General features: G+C 37.7%; 2 protein-coding genes across 4 annotated transcripts in view; one reads left to right on the top strand and one right to left on the bottom strand.

The window, feature by feature from the left end:
* LOC114052367 (cytohesin-3) overlaps nucleotides 1–16,381 on the top strand; it is a 38,186-nt gene extending 21,805 nt beyond the window's left edge. Inside the window, exons 6-12 of the mRNA XM_027874929.1 lie at nucleotides 309–421; nucleotides 4,169–4,317; nucleotides 4,585–4,696; nucleotides 11,301–11,377; nucleotides 11,509–11,580; nucleotides 11,731–11,885; nucleotides 12,178–16,381. Of these exons, the coding sequence (XP_027730730.1) occupies nucleotides 309–421; nucleotides 4,169–4,317; nucleotides 4,585–4,696; nucleotides 11,301–11,377; nucleotides 11,509–11,580; nucleotides 11,731–11,885; nucleotides 12,178–12,250 (751 nt within the window). The 3' untranslated portion in view covers nucleotides 12,251–16,381. The remainder of the gene's footprint in view (nucleotides 1–308; nucleotides 422–4,168; nucleotides 4,318–4,584; nucleotides 4,697–11,300; nucleotides 11,378–11,508; nucleotides 11,581–11,730; nucleotides 11,886–12,177) is intronic.
* Nucleotides 16,382–16,663: 282 nt separating this feature from the next.
* Nucleotides 16,664–21,432, bottom strand: part of LOC114052371 (ubiquitin carboxyl-terminal hydrolase 42-like) — a 58,921-nt gene continuing 54,152 nt past the window's right edge. For all 3 annotated transcript variants that reach the window (XM_027874941.1, XM_027874942.1, XM_027874943.1), the window contains 3 exons: nucleotides 20,374–20,468; nucleotides 19,560–19,604; nucleotides 16,664–17,748 (listed from right to left, as the gene is read on the bottom strand). In XM_027874941.1, coding sequence (XP_027730742.1) covers nucleotides 19,566–19,604; nucleotides 20,374–20,468 — 134 coding nt within the window. In that variant the 3' untranslated portion in view covers nucleotides 16,664–17,748; nucleotides 19,560–19,565. The remainder of the gene's footprint in view (nucleotides 17,749–19,559; nucleotides 19,605–20,373; nucleotides 20,469–21,432) is intronic.

Here is a 21,432-nt window from a genome sequence, read left to right as displayed (position 1 = left end):
GTGCTTGTGGCATCAAAGTCAGAAAGAACGATCTTTTTGAGTTCACCATTATTAGCATTACTCTTTCTTCATGTCTGATTGGCAGAATATTTGTATTTTTCTTCTACACGCTTGGCAGTACAACCATCTATTGATCAGATTGGGAGGTGCTATGTACAGTGGAAAGAGCACTGGTTCTGGATTTAGAGGATTCAAATACCTCTCATGCTTACCACTTGCATAAATTTGAGCAAGTCTCTAGGCATGTTTGTATGTATATTTTTCTAAAAATTTCAGCAGGATCATTTACTACTTTGTGTTTTTTTCAGGCAGTTCCTGTGGAGTTTCAGGCTTCCAGGGGAGGCTCAGAAAATTGATCGCATGATGGAAGCTTTTGCTTCACGCTACTGTCTCTGCAACCCTGGAGTCTTCCAGTCTACAGGTGAGCGATAGTGTTTTTTAGATCTTCCTCTCAGTTCCCCTGTTAAAGTTAATATAACTCAACCTAGAAAAGACTGAGCTAAATTCAGTTGAGCACTGCTACCTGTACCCTGTGGCCCATTACTGAGGTTCAGAACTCCAGGTTCAGTCTTGAGGGTTTCTCCCACAAATATGTCTTTGGCTTGTGTTTTCACCCAGAGTTTCCCCTGAGAATATCAGCATCAGCTTTTGTCTAGATTGCCACACACAAAAAAAGGAAAAGGACCCTTGGCTTCCATTGCAAACACTCAGACTGAGAAAACATCAACTAAAGGGTTTTTTTTTTTTTATTCAACAGAAAATTCAAAGGACTTGTACTTAGGCCCATTAGCAGTAAAACTGATTCCCTTTTCCTGTGTGGCATTTAAAAAGGTTCAAGAGACATGGTCATTTGTCCATCTCCCTTAGACCAAAGACCTCTTGTGGCGGTGGGCTCACAGCTTCTATGCCCTTGGAAGAGCAGGTTTTCCACAGGATGGCAATCAACAACTGATTGATTCCTTAATGAAGGAATGAATATTACAATGAGAGGGTGGGTTATATTACAATGAGGGTCTGGGGGTACATGACTTGGGTCACTCAATCTTGGTCAAAGAAACTTATTTCCATATCACCTCTCTGACAAAAGGGAGGATCCACATTTTCCCAGACCTGTCTAAGCAAACACACTGAACAAGAAGGCATCTATTAGCCTAAACTTAGAATTTCTTTTTCTGTCTGATTAGATCTTGGCCTGGGTAAATCTCTACCTAAGATTTCCCACACAGGTTGCTTTCTGGATAAGGAAGTAGAAAAAGGGAAAAACCTTGGTTCTGATTCAGTAATTAGTTATTAAATATGAATGAGAAATAATCATTTTTCACACCTAGGCCTCTGCCCTCTGTGGAAGAAAAATTCAGCACACTGTTCTTTTAGCACAAACCTGTCAGAGAAGATATTGTTATCTATCCAAGTAGAATTGAGAGTGAGAGAAAAAGAGAGAGAGAGAGAGGGAGGGAGGGAGGGAGGAGGAGGGAGGGAAAGGGAGGGAAAGAAAGAAAGAGATAGAGAGAAACACCAAAAGGTGGGGTTCCTTCTTCTTTATTGTAATTCAAGGTTACACAGTAAACACCTACCTCCTAGGGCTGTTTTGAGGATCAAATGAAATAATATGTGTAGGGCACATTGAAAATTTTAAAGTGCTATTTAAATGCTAATGATTAATTCATGTTATTATTATTATTTCTACTTAAAAGTTGTAGTATTCAGTAATAAGGCAGAATTCCAGAGTTGAGATTAAAGTAGGGTACAAAGTTCAACTTTGGTTTATCAAACAGAACTCCAGCAATGTTAAGGTTGGGAGGTATACCATTAGAGATGATCTGTCTTCTTTGAACTCTTCAGTATAGTCAAGTGTAGAGAACTAAGAACTTTCCTTAACTAGATTAGTAAAAAGAGGCTTCTATTTGTCATTTGGTCACCCCTTTAACCTATTTTTCAGGATTCCTTCCTAAACTTTGACTTAGTTTTCCTTTAGAAACTGGTTAAGCCTTGGATAAGGATCACAAAAGCATTTGAGAATGACATTTTTTTCCCTCAGAATCTGATTAAGTACTGATAGAACCAAATAACCTTTAGACCAGTAAATAACCAGTATTATTTCTTGTTCCCTCCTTTTTGTGCTGAGCACACTTATCTCAAGCATCATCTATATTAATTAATTCTAAGATCTCTGTACCTGCTCTTTCTGCTCTTTAGGTTTCATGTAATCAGGAGCAATATGCATTTGTCTGGTTGGTTCACTATAAATACTATGTTCTTTGCATTTTACTTCAGTACAGAGAATGCAGGAAAACAATAGGAGGGAGAGCATACCTGTTCCGTATGCTATAACAGTATGCCAAGTGAGCCAGGAAATCTGAAGATTATCTCTTCTATACCAAACACCTGCTGTTATTCCAGGAGCACTTACGAATCATCTACACTCTCTTGGGGACTTGATCTCTCACACATCTTGGAGGACTACCCAGTCCCACATGCATATTTCTGAGGATTTCAGAGTAAGGGCTCAGACTCCCTTAATGAGGCCATAGTCATGGACATTCCATTGTGAATGGCTTCATTTGCAACGTGAGACCCTCCAGAGGTAATTTCATAGGTCAAAAGTAATGCTTCCACCTTTCACCAGGCACCTATAAACTTCTCCTGATTTATAGTACTAACTCGGGTGGAATTTCCTTACAGTATTTGGGGTTGCTAGTGAGTTAAGCAACTCCCCCCACTGGGGGCAACTCCTCCTCCCTGGAGGAGGACCTATGCAGTCCTCTGGACTGCGCTATTGTGGATGAGTACCTCCTGTCCCTTATTCCTACACGTACATACGGGAAATTATTCAGGGTTGCTGTGACTCATGCAGCCCATAGTTATGTTCAGTCCCACCTTCCCAAAGGGCCCCTACACAGAATCATACGAATTTGACAGTGAGAAGGGACTTCAATAGCCATATAGTCCAAACAATACACCAAAGGAAATCTGTACAATTACTCCAGACTTACAGCACTATCCTGGGGTTGGAACACCCCCCCTTCCCCCAAGCAAGTAAAGAACCTAAGGTCACTAGAGAGTCAACTCCAGTTCTGCGTATCTGAAAAAGCCACAAGTCATATTACTATTGAAGAACATAGTCTGGGTTTGCCCCTCCTTAGCATGGTTTTATGCATTGTCGCTCCTAGTTCCTGATCCCTACAGCTACCCACTTGAACCAGGTTCTTGGCCTTGGCTCAGGAACTCCTTGCCAGCCTACTATTGCCTCCATCCACCGCCATCCTTGGGGCCATATGGCTCCTTGGATGAGCCACATGATTGCATTGGTCTCTCTCCAAGGAACTGACTTCACGTCTATGGCTGTTCCCCCTCTTTCCTTTCAATGGTCCATTTAAGCGCTTGTGTAATCTCTTTTTAAAGTCTAGGCTCTGTTTGTGTAAAATATATATGAATTTTAATCAGTACTAGAATAAAGGCCTCATCAGTGGGACAGTGAGAACTTTATACTAATTCTAAGGACTTCGTACCTTGTCCAGTAGTCACAAGAGGAAGGAAAGTTTACCATGCTCTCTTCCTGCCTCTGGCTTGTCTGCTTCATACTATGCTAGTCTGAATATAAGCTACCCTTAAAACTATTCCCATAACTAAAATGATATATCATTGAAAGGAAACAAAAAGTTAGACATAAACTGAAAAACAATACTGGTTATAGACCATATTCTAGCTTTAGAGAATCTAGATTTGGCCAGCATTTTGGGGTAGGGTAGGGATGGTCTCTATAGATTCCTATTTTCTTTTGAACCAGGCAGAATATAGAACCTCAACATCTGATCTTATATCCCACAAGATATAATGGGTTTGGCATGTGTCCAGTTGAATTCACCCTTCTGAATTGATTTTCCTCTAAGCCGTCTTCAACATTCTGAGACCTTGTGCTCTTCTAATGGTCTGGGCCCAATAAAGGGAAAAAGTCTATAGAATCAGCATATTTGCAGGTCCTGGTAGTCATCTAGCCTTGGCAACAGGAATGGTCTTTCTCATTTGAACCACAACTAAGACTTGTAAATGGTTTTATTCTTCTGGGAACCTAACTGCCTATGTGGACATGTAAAACTAGCTGCAAACTTTTTCCCAGCCTTCCACCGTAGCTCACTGATCTCTCTGGTTTGCATTGGATTTGTTTCAGATACATGCTATGTGTTATCTTTTGCAATCATCATGCTAAACACCAGCCTCCACAACCACAATGTCAGAGATAAACCAACAGTGGAGCGATTTATATCTATGAACCGAGGCATTAATGAGGGTGGGGATCTCCCTGAGGAATTATTGAGGGTAAGTTGTATTAGAACTGTGAAAATGACAGTTTAAAGTCAAATCCTTTCTATGTGTCTCTTTTACCTTTAAAACAAATATTCAGCTGCACCAGTTTCCATGTAATTGTTAATGTTCTGTTATTTAAAAAGCAAATTTAATATGTAGTTAACACAACTGTCCTCAGTTTCTAACTTTTCTTTATTTTGTATTCCATTTCTCTAAGGCCTAACAAAGAAGAGACTGTGTCTTTGATTTTTAATGAATTTACCATTTTCCCCCTTACAGAATTTATATGAAAGTATTAAAAATGAGCCTTTTAAGATTCCAGAAGATGATGGCAATGACTTGACACACACATTTTTTAATCCAGATAGAGAAGGCTGGCTATTGAAATTGGGTTAGTATGAGAACTGCTCATTCTGCTGTGTTGCTTTTTGTGTTTAATCATAGGTTGCTGCCCCCCTTTAGCCCATTGCTGTAAAACTAAAAGGAATTACTGCTAATTCAGCCTTGTTAAATGCCCCTAATCTAAAGGCAGTACCTTTTTAAAAAAAATGCAGTTCAGCCAAAATAATGTTCTTGATGGTTGTACTTCAGAGTTAGTAATCTCTTGTTTGAATGGTGGCATGTCAGAATTGAGGCTTCAGCAGAAAAGGGCATTTTAATCTCTTAAAGTCTCCATGGCAGAGAAATAACATACTAGGTTACATTGATCCATCCCAGAAAACTGTTAAGTAATTTTTATAGATAAAATTTCAACTCAGTTTTCTGTAGAAGAAGCAAATGCATTTAATCTCCAAATAGTTTTATGTGTGTGTCTTTATTTTCCCATATTATTTGTGACTTTCTCTTGGTTTGGTTTGGCTATGATTTCTTAATGAGTGGTTTAAATGTGCCTTCTTGTTTTCCTTCTGGCCTATGACTATCACCTTTCTGTTCTGTGACTGGCTGTCTCTGCTTATTCTGCATTTAGGAGGTACGTACCCAATGGCTTCCTGCTCTTCTTCAGTTGCTCATTTCTGCCTTGATTTTCCTTTCCCTTTTGTTGGCTTGTGCAAAGCTTTACTTTATGGCTGAGTCATTCACTTGATCTCTACTTCCTCTGGACTTGCTTAGTAGTCCAACCTTGGAGATTGCTGTGCAAGTAGTTATTGGAGGAAATAAACCCAAGCAATACGCTTGTCAGTAAAGTAATTCAGGTCTTTCTGAGTCATGGAACTGAAAGCCAGACTAGTTTCACCTCAAGAGAGTAAAAGACCTCTAGTTTTACTATTTATTTACTAGTTTACTGTGTTCTACATTATATTACCTCTTAACTAAGATGTTGATTTAATGGTAAGGTGATTAGTTTAATAACCATATTTCAATCTGGCAGCTATGAGAATAATTTTTGTTTAGCATGTAAAATAGTTATGTCCAAAATAATTTTGTTGATATATTACTTATGGGAAGGTAAAATATAGCCATAGTTAAAAAAAAATACTTAGGTTAAACTTTCCTCATTTTACCTAAAATGAAGGATTGAACTAGAAAATCTCAAAGATCTCTTCCATTTTTTATTCTAACATATTTGTCAGTTCCCAGTCACTTGGTCTCAGCCCCTTTCGTCTGTACTCATGCCTGGTTTGTCAGATTGCTCTGATTTGGGGAACTGTGGCTCTTTCTCTTTCTTAAAATCTAGTGTAAGATTGTTGAGACTGAGTACAGGTTCTGATACTCCCTTTTCTTCAATATCTATTTGATTTCATAGAAGGATAGGAACTAAAGTGGTTAATAGGCTTTAAAATGCCCCATATTTTAGGACCTTCTAAAAAACCTGTAGTTCATAAGGAAAGACGTAACTTAAAATATTAAGAATTATATTTACTAGCTGTGTGACTCTAGGCAAGTCACTTAACCCCAGTTGCATCGTGCTCCCCCCCCCCCAAAAAAAGAATTACATTTGGGACCTAATTAAGGAAATGTAAGGTGTTAGGATAACATGCTGTCTAATGACCAATAAAGACAGTTTTTACAACTTGCTGTATGGTTGAACTAGGAAAATTAGTCTGGAATTAGAAGAACCCCATGCGTTTGTGGAAGGATGGAGAGGCAGTGTGGTCATGAAAAAGAGACTAGACTGAGAAAAGGAGGCCTGAAGCCTAAATGCCAGCTTGATTACTAACTAAACCCACTAGACAGAGAAGCATTCTTTTGGCTTCTTTCTCATTGATTGATGTTAAGCCCTTCCTAAAGCAGAATGGGAGAGGGTGTTTATTATGTTACTTTGTGTTACTTGACCTGTGGAGCCTGTTACACTGAGGAATCCTACTCAGTCTCTGTTTTTAGGAATTTAATATAGTACCAAATCCATTAATATAGTACCTAATCCATCAGTGCATATGCATTAGACAGGTGCTGATTGACAGTGAGATGTAGGACCAGAATTGAATAGGTGGAGGAGACTGGAATGGATCACATTTGGGATCTACCCAGTGCTTTCAATGATCCTACATTTCTATCTTGAATATTGTCACAAAAGCCTACCTTTGTAATTAATGCCAACATGGGATACATGGGGTTAGAATAACCATAAATGCGGGTGATCCAAAGGGCAGTAGAAACATGTCTGGTGGTTTTTAGGCTGTAGCATATTGCCAGTGATGATTTGTGCACAAATGTGCACAAGAAAGAAATGTAAAGGGGTGGGTGGGGGGGTAGGTAATGTAGCAAGAGAATGGACAGCCAAATGTAGCACTGGTATTCACAAAATAATAAAAGAATCAAGAGAAGGTATTGAACACATTGGGTGAATCTTCAGTGGAGGATTTATGGAAAGATATACCCAACCATTGCACAGAATGAGGGATAGGTTGCAGTCTGCACCAGTGAAGGCAACACTCATACTGGTAAGATTACAGATCCATTCCTTACCATCCCAACTCTTGCTGCCTATCCATTTGTGATTACCCTAGGGCAATTCAACAGTAATAACAACAATAATAATTATATGAGTGAAAGATCTTTCTCTCCTTAAAAGGACCACAAGGCAGCAAGTTTTCAGCTGAAAGTGATAACTAATAGACTTTTGTTATTAAAATATATACATAACAATGGGCATTTTAACATAGATAGAAAGACATAGTTCTTGCTATCAGAGTTTCCAGTACAGGAAGATAAAAATATGGATCCACATAAGGCATTTTGCCAAATTTTTCCAGAGGGATTTGAGAAACTAAAACCAGAAATTTCTCTTTGTAAGCATAGTCAGTTGTGCAGGAAATCATTTGCTTATTTCACAGATATTACATTAGTTGGCTTCATCTTAATATCAAGATTAATTTTGAAGCAGGTGCCAAAGGTAGTTGGTTTTTTTTTTAAACATGACTGCTTTTCTAGGGTTTATGAGAAATTTTATGGAGAAACTGCCCTTCTACATTGTGTTAAGATATTTTTAAATGACTATTAAATGAATAATTTATAGTTAACAAGCTTAAGAATTATTTGTGACCAAGACAGAGATAAGAGGACTTCTGCTTGTCTGAGTGGAGCTAAAAGGAGTCAAAAAAGGGATGTGGACTTGTGACAAGTCATAGGAGAAGGGAAAATTCTAAAGGGAAAATTTGTTTTAGTGTTTTGGGTTGTTGTTGTGTGGTTCTTGTTATTATTGTTTATTTGAGACTAGGTCTCCCTAACTTGCTCAGGCTAGAAGTGCAGTAGCCCCCTCATGGGCCCAGTTCCACTACTGATTGGCAAGGGACCCTGCTCTGTTTCTGACCTGGGCTGTTTTGCTCCTCCGTAGGCATCCTGGTAGTCCCTTGCTGCTGGGGGCTTGGACTTAGTGCAGACACCTGACCAGCTTTAGCTGACAGCACCTGAGAACTCCCAAGCTCGAGTGATCCACCAGCCTCAGCCTCCCCAGTAGCAAGGCACTCCAGGTGTGCGCTACAACTCCCAGCCAACTCATTTGGTTATAAAGAAACCAAAGAAGGGCATTAGCAAGCGAAGATTCTTTGCCTTCTTTCTGGAGACTGTTGTGGCTCCAAGGCAAAGATAATGATGATGGTGGTGGTGGGTGATGATGATGATGATGATAATGATGATGATGGTGATGATAACAACAATAACAACAGTAAAAATAATAGCTAGCATTTATATAGCACCTACTATGTGTATTTTATGATTATTATCTTATTTGATCCTCACAACAACCCTGGGAGGTAGATGCTATTATTACCCCCATTTTACAGATAAAGAAACTGAGGCAGACAGCAGCTAAGTGACTTCCCCAGGGTCACACAACTACTCAGTGTCTGAGGCTGGTTTTGAACCCATGTCTTCCTTACTGCAGGCCAGCATTCTATCCACTGTATTCAGTGCCCTAGCCACCAACTAGACCAGCCTTGTCTAGGAGAATTGAGAAAAGGTTCACAAACTACAATTCAATTTGGAGGGCTGGGATCTAAAAGCCTTTCTAGGTACCATAACAGTGACGTATGGAAATAGCTCCTCTGAAGTCATAAGTCCCTAAAGTTAATTACCTAGAATTAAACTCATTTGGTTTTCACTTCCTGTCTGTTGATCATCAGTAGCTTCTGTTTGCTGTGGGTAAACCCTGCCTTCCTCCATCCACCTGTAACTGGAAGGCACAAGAGACATCTTCTAAAGCACCACATTTGAGTCTCCATCTGTCTTCTGCCTGCTTCCATCTGGGAGGAGAGAGACAGAATTTAAAGAGCTTACCCTGAGAACACAAAACTTCAAACATGATATTATTCCAAAGGCTACAATACAAAATTATTACTGTCATTTATTCAAGATTTGTATTTGCAATTATTAATCCGTAATGTGAGGCCAATGGCCTATGTCTCCACTCATATTTGAGGAAACAGGCAGAAGTGAGAGGCCATTTTTCCCAGTTTCATAGAAGGTTGGAGGCCAAGACAGGATTCAAATCACTAATCCCTCCCTCTTATACTACTCTGCTTTAGGCTAGAGCCCTAGCTCCATCTTTTCAATGGCACGAAGCAGGGGCTCCTTGGACCAGAGTATCAGATAGTGACTGGCTGCTATTGGGACACTCTAGACCTGATCAACCAAGGAAGTGAAAATAATAGATGACTTTAACTAAATTACTTACTGGTAGGTAGTTTGTAAGTCAAGGCAGAAAAGATATGATAGGCTGGGCAATAAATACTCGAGGCAGGATAGAAATATCAGTGGAAACTTCTTTTCACCCTCCTATCTCTAGAGTTGTTTTAGGCCTCTCTGGTTGGTCATTGATCATGTAGGATTAGTCCAGGCTGAAATGCAGGAGTAATCAGAGATTATTTTTTCCTCATCTAGAACCTTGGGCTTTTTTTCAGACTTAAAACTTTTTCTATTCATCTCTCTCACCTTTTAAAAGAGGCCTTTTATGGAGTAGAACTGCAGAATTAAGCCAAACCAGTTCTGTCTAGTTTAACTGTCCTAGCACAGGAGAATAAACTCCCTTTTTATGGAGTATACCAACTTCAAGCCATCAGATCAGCCCATATGGTGCAGAGACCAAGAGCAGAGCCCGGCCCAAGTCTTCATCTGCCTTTCCACTTCTTTACTTGTGCCCTTCCTTTAATGCCTTTCTCCCCCAGCCAGCATTTTCTCTTTCATGCTATCTCCCCTGTCTCTGTTTCTACATCTCAACACTTGCTTCTGCTTGCTTCTTGACCATGTACCTCACCAACTCAGACTCATACATTAAAGCCATAGTCACCATGCAATGATTTGTGGCTTAAACCACTAAAAGGATACTGCCAATCTTAAATAACTATTCCTTCTGCCAAAACATGCATGTCAGAAGCAGTGGGATAAAGAGGTGGGAACACCCCAACTCCACTCCTTTGCAGATGTGGAAGGGCCACAGGTGTGGAACATTGTATATATTTTCAGACTTCTTTGATGTATTGCTGATTTTTTCCTCTTTTTTTCCTTTAAAAATATATTTTGCATTATGGGACAGCTCTCTTAGGGGGGGAAGGAATACTGGGAGAAATTCTGGTGATATAAAAAGAAAAGATATCAATAAAAATGTATTTTAAAAAAAGAAAGTGGGGACCAATTTGGCCATATCTGCCTTATGTTGATTAAAAGAGGTTTGGTGTTTTTTTTTTAAATTAAAAAAAACTTGATAAGTGAAATCAACAGATAAATTATATCCAGTTGTATATATACTGAGATTTAGTTAAATGATTTATTAAGTCTGATAATTCTGGATAAGGGGATAATTATTTCTTTTAATTTATTCAATTTTATTTTCAGGCCCACATTCTCTCCCTCCTGCCTTCTCTCTGCCACTCCCACCAAGAAAGCAAGAAAAACAAAACCTGTTACACACATGTACAGTCAAGCAAAACAAATTGTTCATGTCCAAAAAAAAAAAATTCTCAATCTGCATGTTGAATTATAGGGATAATTGTTAATGAACTATGCCAGTTCTGCTTAGAATATTTAGTAATGAGATAACATCCTAATATAACAAAATTAAAATCAATAAATCCAAGATGAGCAGGCAATGGCATCCTTTTACAGTTGTTTCAGTGTGAGAAAATGAAACCAAATCATGAAGATGGGATTTTTCCTAGAAAAGGATAAAAAAAAAAATTGTAAAGGATTAGCCACCCTAACCTCAGACAGGGCAGTCAGGAATGAAAAACAGTAGCTGAGACTTGAGAAAGATCCACTTCATGAGTCTTTACCAAGGTCAGAGTTCTGTTTGCTCTGAAACGTGACTCATGGTGGGGCCTTAGTTCTTCAGGCACAAACCTTTCTTTTTAGTATCTTTCCTGCTGTTAGGCTGTTCAAGTGCCTCTGCCCACTAAGACAGAGGTGGAGGTTAGATCAGTCTGATAGCATTTCTTAAGGTCAGTAACACTTGTAAAAACTCCAAATGCCATTGATGAGATTCTAGCACCAAATCAGTTTTATAAGCTAATGTTCTATTTGCTTGGTGGGCTGGACTCAGCTGACTCTTTATGTTTTTATAGGTGGGAGAGTGAAAACCTGGAAGAGACGGTGGTTCATCCTGACAGATAATTGCCTCTATTACTTTGAATATACAACAGTGAGTATGGTTTGAAGGCTGCTGAATTCTCTTTCCAACAGTAACAGTAATCCTTTCCATCACACTCAGCTTTGAATCTGTTCCCCAGTAGCCATTTCAAATGACTAACAAAATGCTGTTATATCTTGTAGGATAAAGAGCCCAGAGGAATTATCCCTTTGGAAAATCTTAGCATAAGAGAAGTGGAAGATCCCCGGAAACCTGTAAGACATCTCTTTTGGAAATTCTACCTTTAATGAACTAAATAATAAGCCAGCAAACTAAATAAACTTTGAAGCAAGCTTCTCAGCATGGTGAGATCCTGTGATTTATGAAGATATCTTTCTCTCCCTTTATCTTGTCTTTTTACCCAGAACTGTTTTGAGCTTTATAACCCAAGCCATAAAGGACAAGTGATAAAAGCCTGTAAAACAGAGGCTGATGGTAGAGTGGTGGAAGGGAACCACGTCGTATACAGAATATCTGCTCCAACCCCTGAAGAGAAGGAAGAGTGGATCAAATCAATCAAGTAAGTAATGGGCTTCAAATAAAAACCACAGTATGTCCAAAAGGTGCTTATTCCTCCATTTTCTGACACACGTATTTTAGGGAGTACGGACTGGGAGTAGAACAGTTGTCGTGTTTGACCCCTGACATCTTAACAACATTGATGGGCTTATATGTAGACTTCTCAAGAAGTCCATTTAATTTTTTAAAAACAATCTTCTTCTAGCCCAGCCTCCTATTGTAATGGGAAAGTAAATGAACTTTGTCAAACCATAACTGACCTGATAGATTTTTTTCCTCTTTCCCTTCACCAGAGCAAGTATCAGCAGGGATCCCTTTTACGATATGCTGGCAACAAGGAAGAGAAGAATTGCCAATAAAAAATAGCACTCTGCTGTTTGGGCAGTGATTCACCCAAGTTCCATATTAAGGGGAGCATGAAAACAAGAATATAAACAGGTAAAAGTAAAATAAAAAAAAACTAAGGAAAAAACTGATCAAACAACACTCTCACATCTACCATTGGAGTACAGATGATGCAGAAAACCTTTTGCAAGATACTCACCAGGAGACAAGTACTTTAAATAGAATACTGCAGACAACTTCCCAAGGATGAATGTATGGGAATTTAATTAACAGAAGACATGGAAGCCTTATGTATGCTTTGGATTTTGAATAACCTAGAGAAAATAATCAGGCTGATAGACGTGAAATATTTATCCCTTCCTGTTTATTGAGCATATTGCCCAGGATGGGAGATGTTAGAAAATACTGTTCTTATGATTTTTAGCCAGTATGAATTCTTTGTAATACAGCCACCAGAAACTGGTGCACAGTAGGATTCAGAACTTGTTTTCTCTATATGAAGACCTTCTTCATGCTAGTTGTACAACATATGACCATTAGCGGTAACGCAAATCATTCCAAATTCAATTGTTTGATAAAAAAAAAAGCCACCACTTTTTTATTTAGAACTTTTTTCCTCTGATATATAGGAATATAGCTTTTATATACCTTTTTATATTCTGAAATTATAATGAAATGAACTTTTTCTTTCTAACAATAGTATTTTTAGAATGGCAGCTATAAATTTAATTTAACTCCTGGGCACAAGTACAATGTGCACTGAAAATATGCAGCTCCCAAAGGTAAGGGCTTTGGAAAAGAAAAAAACTAGTTTAAGTGCTAGCTGTAGACAATTGAGGTAGTGTCAAGTCTATGCTTACTGCTGCCAGAGACAGAATTGGATGAGGTATAAGGTAAAAGGCAGCATTTTCCTTTTACCAAGATACTTAATTTGACAAGGACTAGATCCTGTGGGACATAGAAGAAAGAGGTATCCAGGAATCTTTTAAAGAATTTTTAGTATTTTATGAGGGGAAAGTCTTCCTTAATAGTGTCTAAATCTCTCAGATCACCAAAAAAAAAAAAAAAAAGAATTATTTGGCTTTAATTTGCCCCAGGAATTAAGCATTAAAATAGTAGTACACAACATAGAAGTGAGATAGAAAAGGGAACTTTTCCTTTCCAACCTTAGCTGAGAAGGTGCCTTAAACTTTTATGTGGCATTTTTTTGCCCCCAAGTGTTTTCTAAAAAAACAATTTATCATTGTTAAGGACATCTGCCCTGGGGTGTTGATACTGTAATTGCTGATTCTTCGAAGAGGGAAATCCTCCAAACAGAAACATGTTACACATGTATCTGACTGAACATAGGGAGCATGTTCTCTGCTATCTGCACTACGAAATCTTATGGTGAAACAGAGTATTGCTTTTATTCCTCAACTTTATAAGGATATGACCAAATTCCTTAATGAACTAGAAATAATTTGTGAACCCTCTTTCCTCTTGCAACACACCTTTAGGCATGTTTTGAGATATTTAATATTCCATCATATGAGGAACAAATCAAACTGTGGGGCAAATACATTCTTTTAGATTTTCTTAATTGCATGGCACTGAGGTTTGTTTTAAACAGTTCAGATCACAAATACATCACCTATATATTAATGGAAATTTGGAAGTTCCTTAATACAGAGAGTTTTAATACTTAATACTCAGCCTCATAATATAGCACAGATGATAGTCCCAGAAATATATTAGAGGCAATGGGGTGGATCTTTTTGGTGTAGGTATATTTTAGCCTGGAATCCCAAAGAAAATCTAGGAAATGTAAAATAAGTTACAAGGCTACAATGGTTCCAAGTTTAGGATTGGGTCAGTTAATAGATTTCTAATCCATTTTTATTTATTTCTATGACTATATACATTTAGATGCGGGACATAACATTCTCCTTTAGGAGTCCCTCTATGACTATGGCTGTGTTGATTTAGTATTACATGGCAAGACTGTTCTTGGTGTTATCTCCTCTTTCACAAGTGGAAATTAGAAACCAGGTATCTTCTCCAACCAGAAAACTCACTAAATTTGTCTCACCTGCACAGGCTATGTGATACAGGCACAGCACAAGGATACAGAATATATAGTGGTTTTAATTACTTCCTACTACAAAGTCTTCAGTCAGGGAAAACCTCAAATTTCCATTTCACTTTTTATGCCCTTGTTAAACTCAAAATGGTGGAATTATTTATTTAATCTCGATTTTAGTGATGCTAAGACTTGGTGATTGTGTGGAGGCACTGATCTAGGCCATTAAAAGGTAGAGATACAATATGGAACAGATGTCATCCAAAGGTATCTGAAATCACTATTGCTACTCATTTCTCAAATTGATTTTTTTCCTGGGCTTTTGGGCCTCTTACCATAATCATATAGTAAATTTTAAATTTTGGTTTTGAGAAAGGCAGTGGTACCTACCTCAGATATCCCTCATTAGTACACATGCCTCTTTGGGTTTCAGCTTTCCATGCAAGTCTCATGGAATACACCAGACCAAATGTTGCTAATGAAGATTGATTATAGAAACACTAATCAGCCTAGGATTGGGTGTTCTCATGCACAACAACAGTCTGTTGTTTAATGGTTCATTTTACTGAAAACTATGAGCACTTAATTCTCCATGTTTTCTCTCTCATTACTTCTTAGAACCATTCTTTTAAAAAAGTCCTTGGTGCACGGGTGGGCAGGTATCTTTCTGGTCTTGACCTCACAGCCATGTTGGTAAAGGAAGCATGAAGGAAATGCCTTATGAAAGTACATGTGTTCTTTTGCCATAGTAGTTTGTAAAAGAACTTTACCTATGTGGATGTTTACATGGGAAATTATAGTAACTTATATAACTAAAATTATGTTGTGATAGCAAAAAGTAGCAGACTTCTCTGCATTTAAAAAAATTCAAACAGTAGTTAGCTTATTTCTCTCCTTCATCCCACTTGCCTTTTGGAGTGTGGGCAGCAAGATCGTGTTGTACTTAGAATTTTTTAATTTGCCACCAAAGGTATTCGTTATTTTAAATTAATTTTAAACATTGTGACAGTATTAGCAGGGATGGAAATAAGGCCAACATTTCCACTAAGCCATCAATTAGGCTTCTCAAGGAGCAAAGCACCTCAGTGTCTATAGGGGAAAAGTAGCTGGAACCCTGGGCCAGATAAGGTATTGTTCACAGGAGGGTGAGGACCTCCAACCCCCCCCCTCCCCGCACTTGGAGCTCCTCTTGTAGGTTCTGGCTGGAGAGATCTTGTAAAACAAAACAGCGTTTTTCCCTGTGAGGTGCCATAACTAATTTTTGTTTTTTTGCCTGAGCCCAGGGAAGTAGTTAAGTTCCCTGCTTCCTCCATTCCAAGATTCAATCTTCCTCCTCTCCCAGTTGCTTTCAGGGCTTGCACTTTGCCCCAACTTCTGGCCAAAGACCGAAAACCTTCTTCAGGGACAATACGGAGGGTGGGGTAGTGTGTACACAACCAGGGACACTGACTCTAGGTAAGCTGCTTCTGCTGCACTTCTCATCCCTGTAATCTCCTCCCCCAACCAAGTTTGGCTGTGGTTATAAACAGATCTCAACCCAGGGAACAGTGTAATTCAGAAAGCTTTTCTCTTAAGCTCAGCTGGACTGACTACAGTGCAAAGTAACCTAGCTCTAGAGGCAAGTCAGCTCTCAAAGGTCACAAACTTTTTTGAGCAGTTTAATATGTGTGGTACCAAACTGGGTCAAAATAGAAGTAATTTATAGATGGAGCAGCATCTCATGCTTCATATAAAGCAATGCATATTTTTAAAGTTATAAATGCATATATCTAAATAGATATGCTTGCTGAGAAGTTAGGTCTGTTGTAGACCAGAAGCTAGTTATAATTTGTGAATTATCAGTTTCTTATATTTTCTTGGAAAACATTTCTATTTACAATTAAATATAAAGTTAATATGTAAATAATGTACAGATATGTATTGAGTTTTGAAGTGTTTGTTACTCAGTGTACAACCACAATTTGCATGAAGAAACATTCTGTATCTATTCATAATACTTTGCTGTAAAGTGGATAGGATCGTTGTATGGCTGTAAAACCCTATTGCAAATAATGTGTTCACTTAAAATAAAAGTCAAAAGTATTGTTAAACACAAGTGTCTAAGATCTGATTCTTTAGATGCAAAAGTAACAGGTAAGTCCATTGGAAAGCCCTTTAATCATTACTTGCACTGCAGCTGGCTCTCCTTTCCTAACTCTCACGAACTGAAGGTCCAACCCTGATATAGCAAATTAGCCTCCCCCCTCTAAAAAAAGATATCCTTCTCAAAGAATAAGTGTGTCACCCACTTGTTTACTTAAAATAGTGCAACTCGGAAGGAGTTAAGTTCGAATAAGCAAAGCTAGAAGAGCTAAAATAAAACACAAACAAGCTGTTTTGACTTTGCTGTATTTTATATACTATATAAATTTTACATGCTATATATTTACAGTGGGGCAAGTGCTTTTATAATCTTTAAAAAAACAAAGATCAAACTTTAGACATCTCTGAACAACACAGACTGTATAAACCATACAGATTATTCAGATAGATATAAACTGTATTAAATACAGTTTTCCCCACTCCATCTCCTGATGCAGGACCAGTGAATTATAAGTATATCACAGTTTGATAGCATTTCCATATTAAAAATAAAATCACAGTATGAATTTGTCTGTTAACTAGAAACTTTAAGGGACCAAACTGACAACTCAGACTCCAATATTGTATAGTCAAGACAAGTGACTGTATAAAAAAGTGTTTGTTATGTAATAAAAACATACTGTAAGTTTTACAAATAAAGTTTGGGTTATACATTCATAATGTAAATGCTCATCATAACTGGTAAATTGATTGGTGTGTTTCCACAAAGTTCAGAAACAGAACTTGTCTATAAAATACATCTTCAAATCTTGAATACAACTAAAATGTGAAGCAAATTAGTTTCTAGTATCAGACATCACAGAAAACAGAGAGCTCTCTCTCAAAATTCTAGGTAAGAGCTTGTGAATCTTTAAATAAGTCTTTAAATTAAATATACACAGTTTTTTTCTTTTTTTTTCTTCCCTTCCCACTTCCCTCCCACCCCCTCCTTTTTAAATAATTCCATGGTTTCCTGGCTTGGTCTTGCACCAGATGTCTAACTTGGAGTAACATTACATGAAATACAAGTAATCAACCTGAGTCTGTAATTAAGCAGCATTTGAGATGTTCTATTCCAGGGCATTATTTTCAATGTGATTATATACATGGTATTTTACAACGGTCAGCAGTTGTAGAAAGTTTTCATCCATTTGGATTAAGGGTAATTAAGAAAAAGTCTCAAGGTAAAAATTAAAAAAAAGTTCTTCCATGGTAAAATCCTGTACAGTATTTACTGAAGAAGCACCACTTATGGATTTGAACAGTTAATCATTTTCTATATTTATAAATATAATTTAAGCTGTGTTGGGGATGGCTTCAGTTGAACACTCTGAATCTGAAAGACAAGATATACTGTAGATATTAGTCATTCCAAAGACAGGAAGTTTTAGAAACATAGAGCTTAGTTGGCTTAGCATCAGCTCTCTCTCCTTAATACTACTGACTTATTCATGTAGTTTTTATATTAGAAAGATCCCAAAAGACTTGGAGGAAGCTTCCCTCATTGAAATATTTCACCCTTCTTGGTTGTGATAACAAAACACATGCCTAAGTTTTAGACAAAGAAAATGGGTGATCTGAATGGCCCTGACAGTAAACACTTTAGGGGGCAATCCACACTCTGCTTCTTAAGGTCTCTACTGGCAGACTGGCAAGTGTCTGCTGTCTTTTTGAGTAAGTGGAAACAATGCCACTTCCCTGTTATACCTGTGCTATTCCAACTTCCTTGTAAGAGACCCAAGCACTTTTACTCCCATTCAAGAGCCACCCTAAACTCAATCCCCAAACCCAGTTACAGCTAATGCTTACCAAGTTCTTTACACACATAATCCAATTTTATCCTCACATTAGCCCTGTGAGAGGAGTGCTACATATATTATCCCTGTTTTACAGATGAGGAAACAGGCTTTTGCCTCCCCAGCACTTAGCACAGCATCTGGCACATAGTTGGTGCTTAATAAATTTTTTATTTAAATTTGATTTTATATGATTCAGAGACTTTCCCAAGGTTACACAGGTTTTACCCAAGTAAAAGTTAGAAGTAGAATTTATCCCCAGCCCAAAGTCCAATACTCTATCCATTATGCCTCTCTGTTATGAAAATTTTTGAGGCATCTTTCAAATGTCTCAAAAGAATAAAACTTAATGTTTATGGATCTTTTCACTTAAAAAATACCCTAACTCCTTCCTGGGTCAGTGTTTGAAGTTTAATTTCCTAGTTATATTTAGATGTTTCTTTTTTTGGTCTAAATGTCAACTTCTAAGTGGGTCATCGTCATGAATGTTGATGAACTGCCTAGAATTCTAACATTCCTAATGTTTCTTCTGGAAGAAAAAAAGAACCAGAGAACCTCATTTTAAAATGTACTTTAATTCCAAAGGAACTCTTTGCTAACTATCATTCTACCCATCTGGCATATCTGGGTAAAAATCATTTTCATCTTTTATACCATCATCTCATTAGCTCAAAGTTTAAATTTTGGTTTATGTAATCTCTATCATCCTGGGAAACAGAAGTACCCATCCCTACACTAAAATCAAAGTCAAAATTAGAGTTGAAGATCTGAACATAAAACTGAGCTCTGCTGCCATCCAGTGCTTTTAGAAGACCTAACAGCTATCCTGGGGATGGGAGTAGGGGAACAAATATGAGATGCAACCATTTGGTCTCTGGCTGAGAAGTGCTAGCCTAGATGTGTCAGGTTTTTACAAGGATCCTGCCCATGTGTTTGTCAAGTGATTCAGTTCTCTGAAAGACAGTTTTCCTCTGTGACTGCCAATGTCCAATTCTTGAAAATTCAGTGGAAAATAAAAGCATGAACTAGTTTCTACTCATTGCCTTTTTCTGGCCTCAGAAGGTTTAGTAACCTTGTAAAATGGATAAAATTCTCTGCCAGTTATATGCAGCTAAAAAAGCAGCCCCTCAGACCCAATTTTTGACAGCCCATATGCATCTTTTCTAGGGTAGTAATAGCATAATAGCACATGTAAGTAATGTATATATAAATAAAATCAATACTACCACCTGAGCTACCTGTCATCTTTAGAGTCACAGTGAAATAACTCCAATTATCGCCGTCCTCATTATAGTTCTATCCTTATTAACTTCAAGACAAATAGCCATATACAAATATGAAAACAGCTTACCGGTAACTAGTGTATTTTTTCTTTTGAGGATGAGTTTTCATTCACCTAGGGAAAAAGTAGGGGGTAGGAAACATTTTTATAATTTAGTTTTATGAAGTCTTAGTCACCCATGCTACACATTTATGTGCAGTGATAACATTTTCAATCAACCACCTAGCTTAATATTAGCTGCCATAAATAAACCCTTTAAGATTTTAAACAAGTAATTACTGACAATTAGTAATCTATTTTATAAAACAATTCATTTATTTCTTCTTTCAAAAAACCACAAAGACTAAAAATCAAAACTTTCGCTTGATAGTTTAGTGGCTTTGGAACCAAAATTTGATTGCCCCCAAGGAAGAAATCAAGCACAGAATACACATTTAAAATAACAAATGGCAATAAATTGTAATAATACAAATCCCAGGTTAAAAGTCATTAGAGAATCAGTTTAACGTAGTCAGAGAATGATTCAAAGGAGAAAGGCAAAAATGGTCCATGTACCAGGATGAAGGGCTTTAAAAGTATGAAAGATAGATAATGAGAAAGAGAAGGTCCATCCTCAGCACAAAGAAAAATCTTTGTCACAGCAAGGTCAAATTGGCACCCCTTCCCTTCCCCAGTCTGAACAGGACCAGGAAAGGGGCACTGGTGTCTCAGTCTGGGTTCCTACCGAAAGCTCTTGGTTACAAACCAATCACCAGTTGCAATCAGATTAAGGATAACATAAGATAAACAATTTAGAAGAAATGCAAAAAAAAATTCTTTTAAAATGCTCTGATCCATGCTACTAAATAAAAAACAAAATATTTTTGTTAGTATTTCAACATACTTTCCATCTAGATTCATCTGTACTTGTAGAACTGTCATCCAACTGTTTACTGGAAACCTTCTGACTGTAGTCCTTATGAGAGGGGAGGTCTTTAGCTGAAACATGAACATTTTTACATTGATGTAGAATTCCTTTAAGTCAGTGACATGATAAGCAGATGAACAAACTCATCTCCCTGTTTCCTGTTAATACTGGCATACTAAATTGTGGGCACGAAAGGAATCAAATGAGTTCCCTGATCACTAACATTTTACATTTTAATATAAACTCAACAATTTGTTTTTAAAAGAAGAAAACTTGCTTCAGCCTTCATTTTTCAGCTAGAGATTTTGATCTGCCATATGCTCTCCATAAACTCCTCTGTAATAATCCTCTTGAATATTGCCAGGCATGTTCCTAGGAAAAGTTACAGTGAATTTTCTGTATATTACATAAATGTAACGGGCTTGTTTGTTTGGTTTTTTTTTGTTACCACCCTTTGTATTGTATTACTCAGTCATCAAATCTTCCTAACTGGACTGCTAATCCTCCTCTTTGAGAACAGGGAAATATGTCTTCTATTTATTTTGTAACAGTCCCCTTTCCCCCAGCTTTCCCTCTCCCTCCTCAGCCCCGCCCCTCCAGCACACAAAGCACACAGCACAGTAACATATCATCCATCTGTAGCACAGCTGAAAACAGAAAGAAAGCAAAAAAGCTCTTGAGCAGCCAAAATAGATATCACAAAGTTCATGCATCTTGCTCATGGAGAGGTACCTCAGGCCCACACTTGAGCCTATTTATTGTCAAATTACATATACTGAAATTCTAACAAGCTCCGTTATATGGTTTCTAAGCCACCACAGAATAGAAGCAGCAACTTAAAGGGGGTAAAGTGGGTGTTACAGGTAGACATATTGACAATATCGAAAAGTGGGAGCTAATAGCATGGGGAAAAGGAAAAAATATAACAAGCAGATACAGTAAATCAAAAAGCACAGCAATCTGGGCCCATTAATATAGCAGCAAATAGCCCTATACACCTCAACAGGCCCTGGTGGCATCACTGGAGCACACCAC

Source organism: Vombatus ursinus, unplaced genomic scaffold, assembly GCF_900497805.2.
Source record: "Vombatus ursinus unplaced genomic scaffold, bare-nosed wombat genome assembly UNPS02014807.1, whole genome shotgun sequence".
NCBI classification, from domain to species: Eukaryota; Metazoa; Chordata; class Mammalia; order Diprotodontia; family Vombatidae; genus Vombatus; species Vombatus ursinus.
The sequence above is the reverse complement of the archived record's forward strand: the minus strand, read 5'-3'. Positions and strand labels throughout refer to the sequence as shown.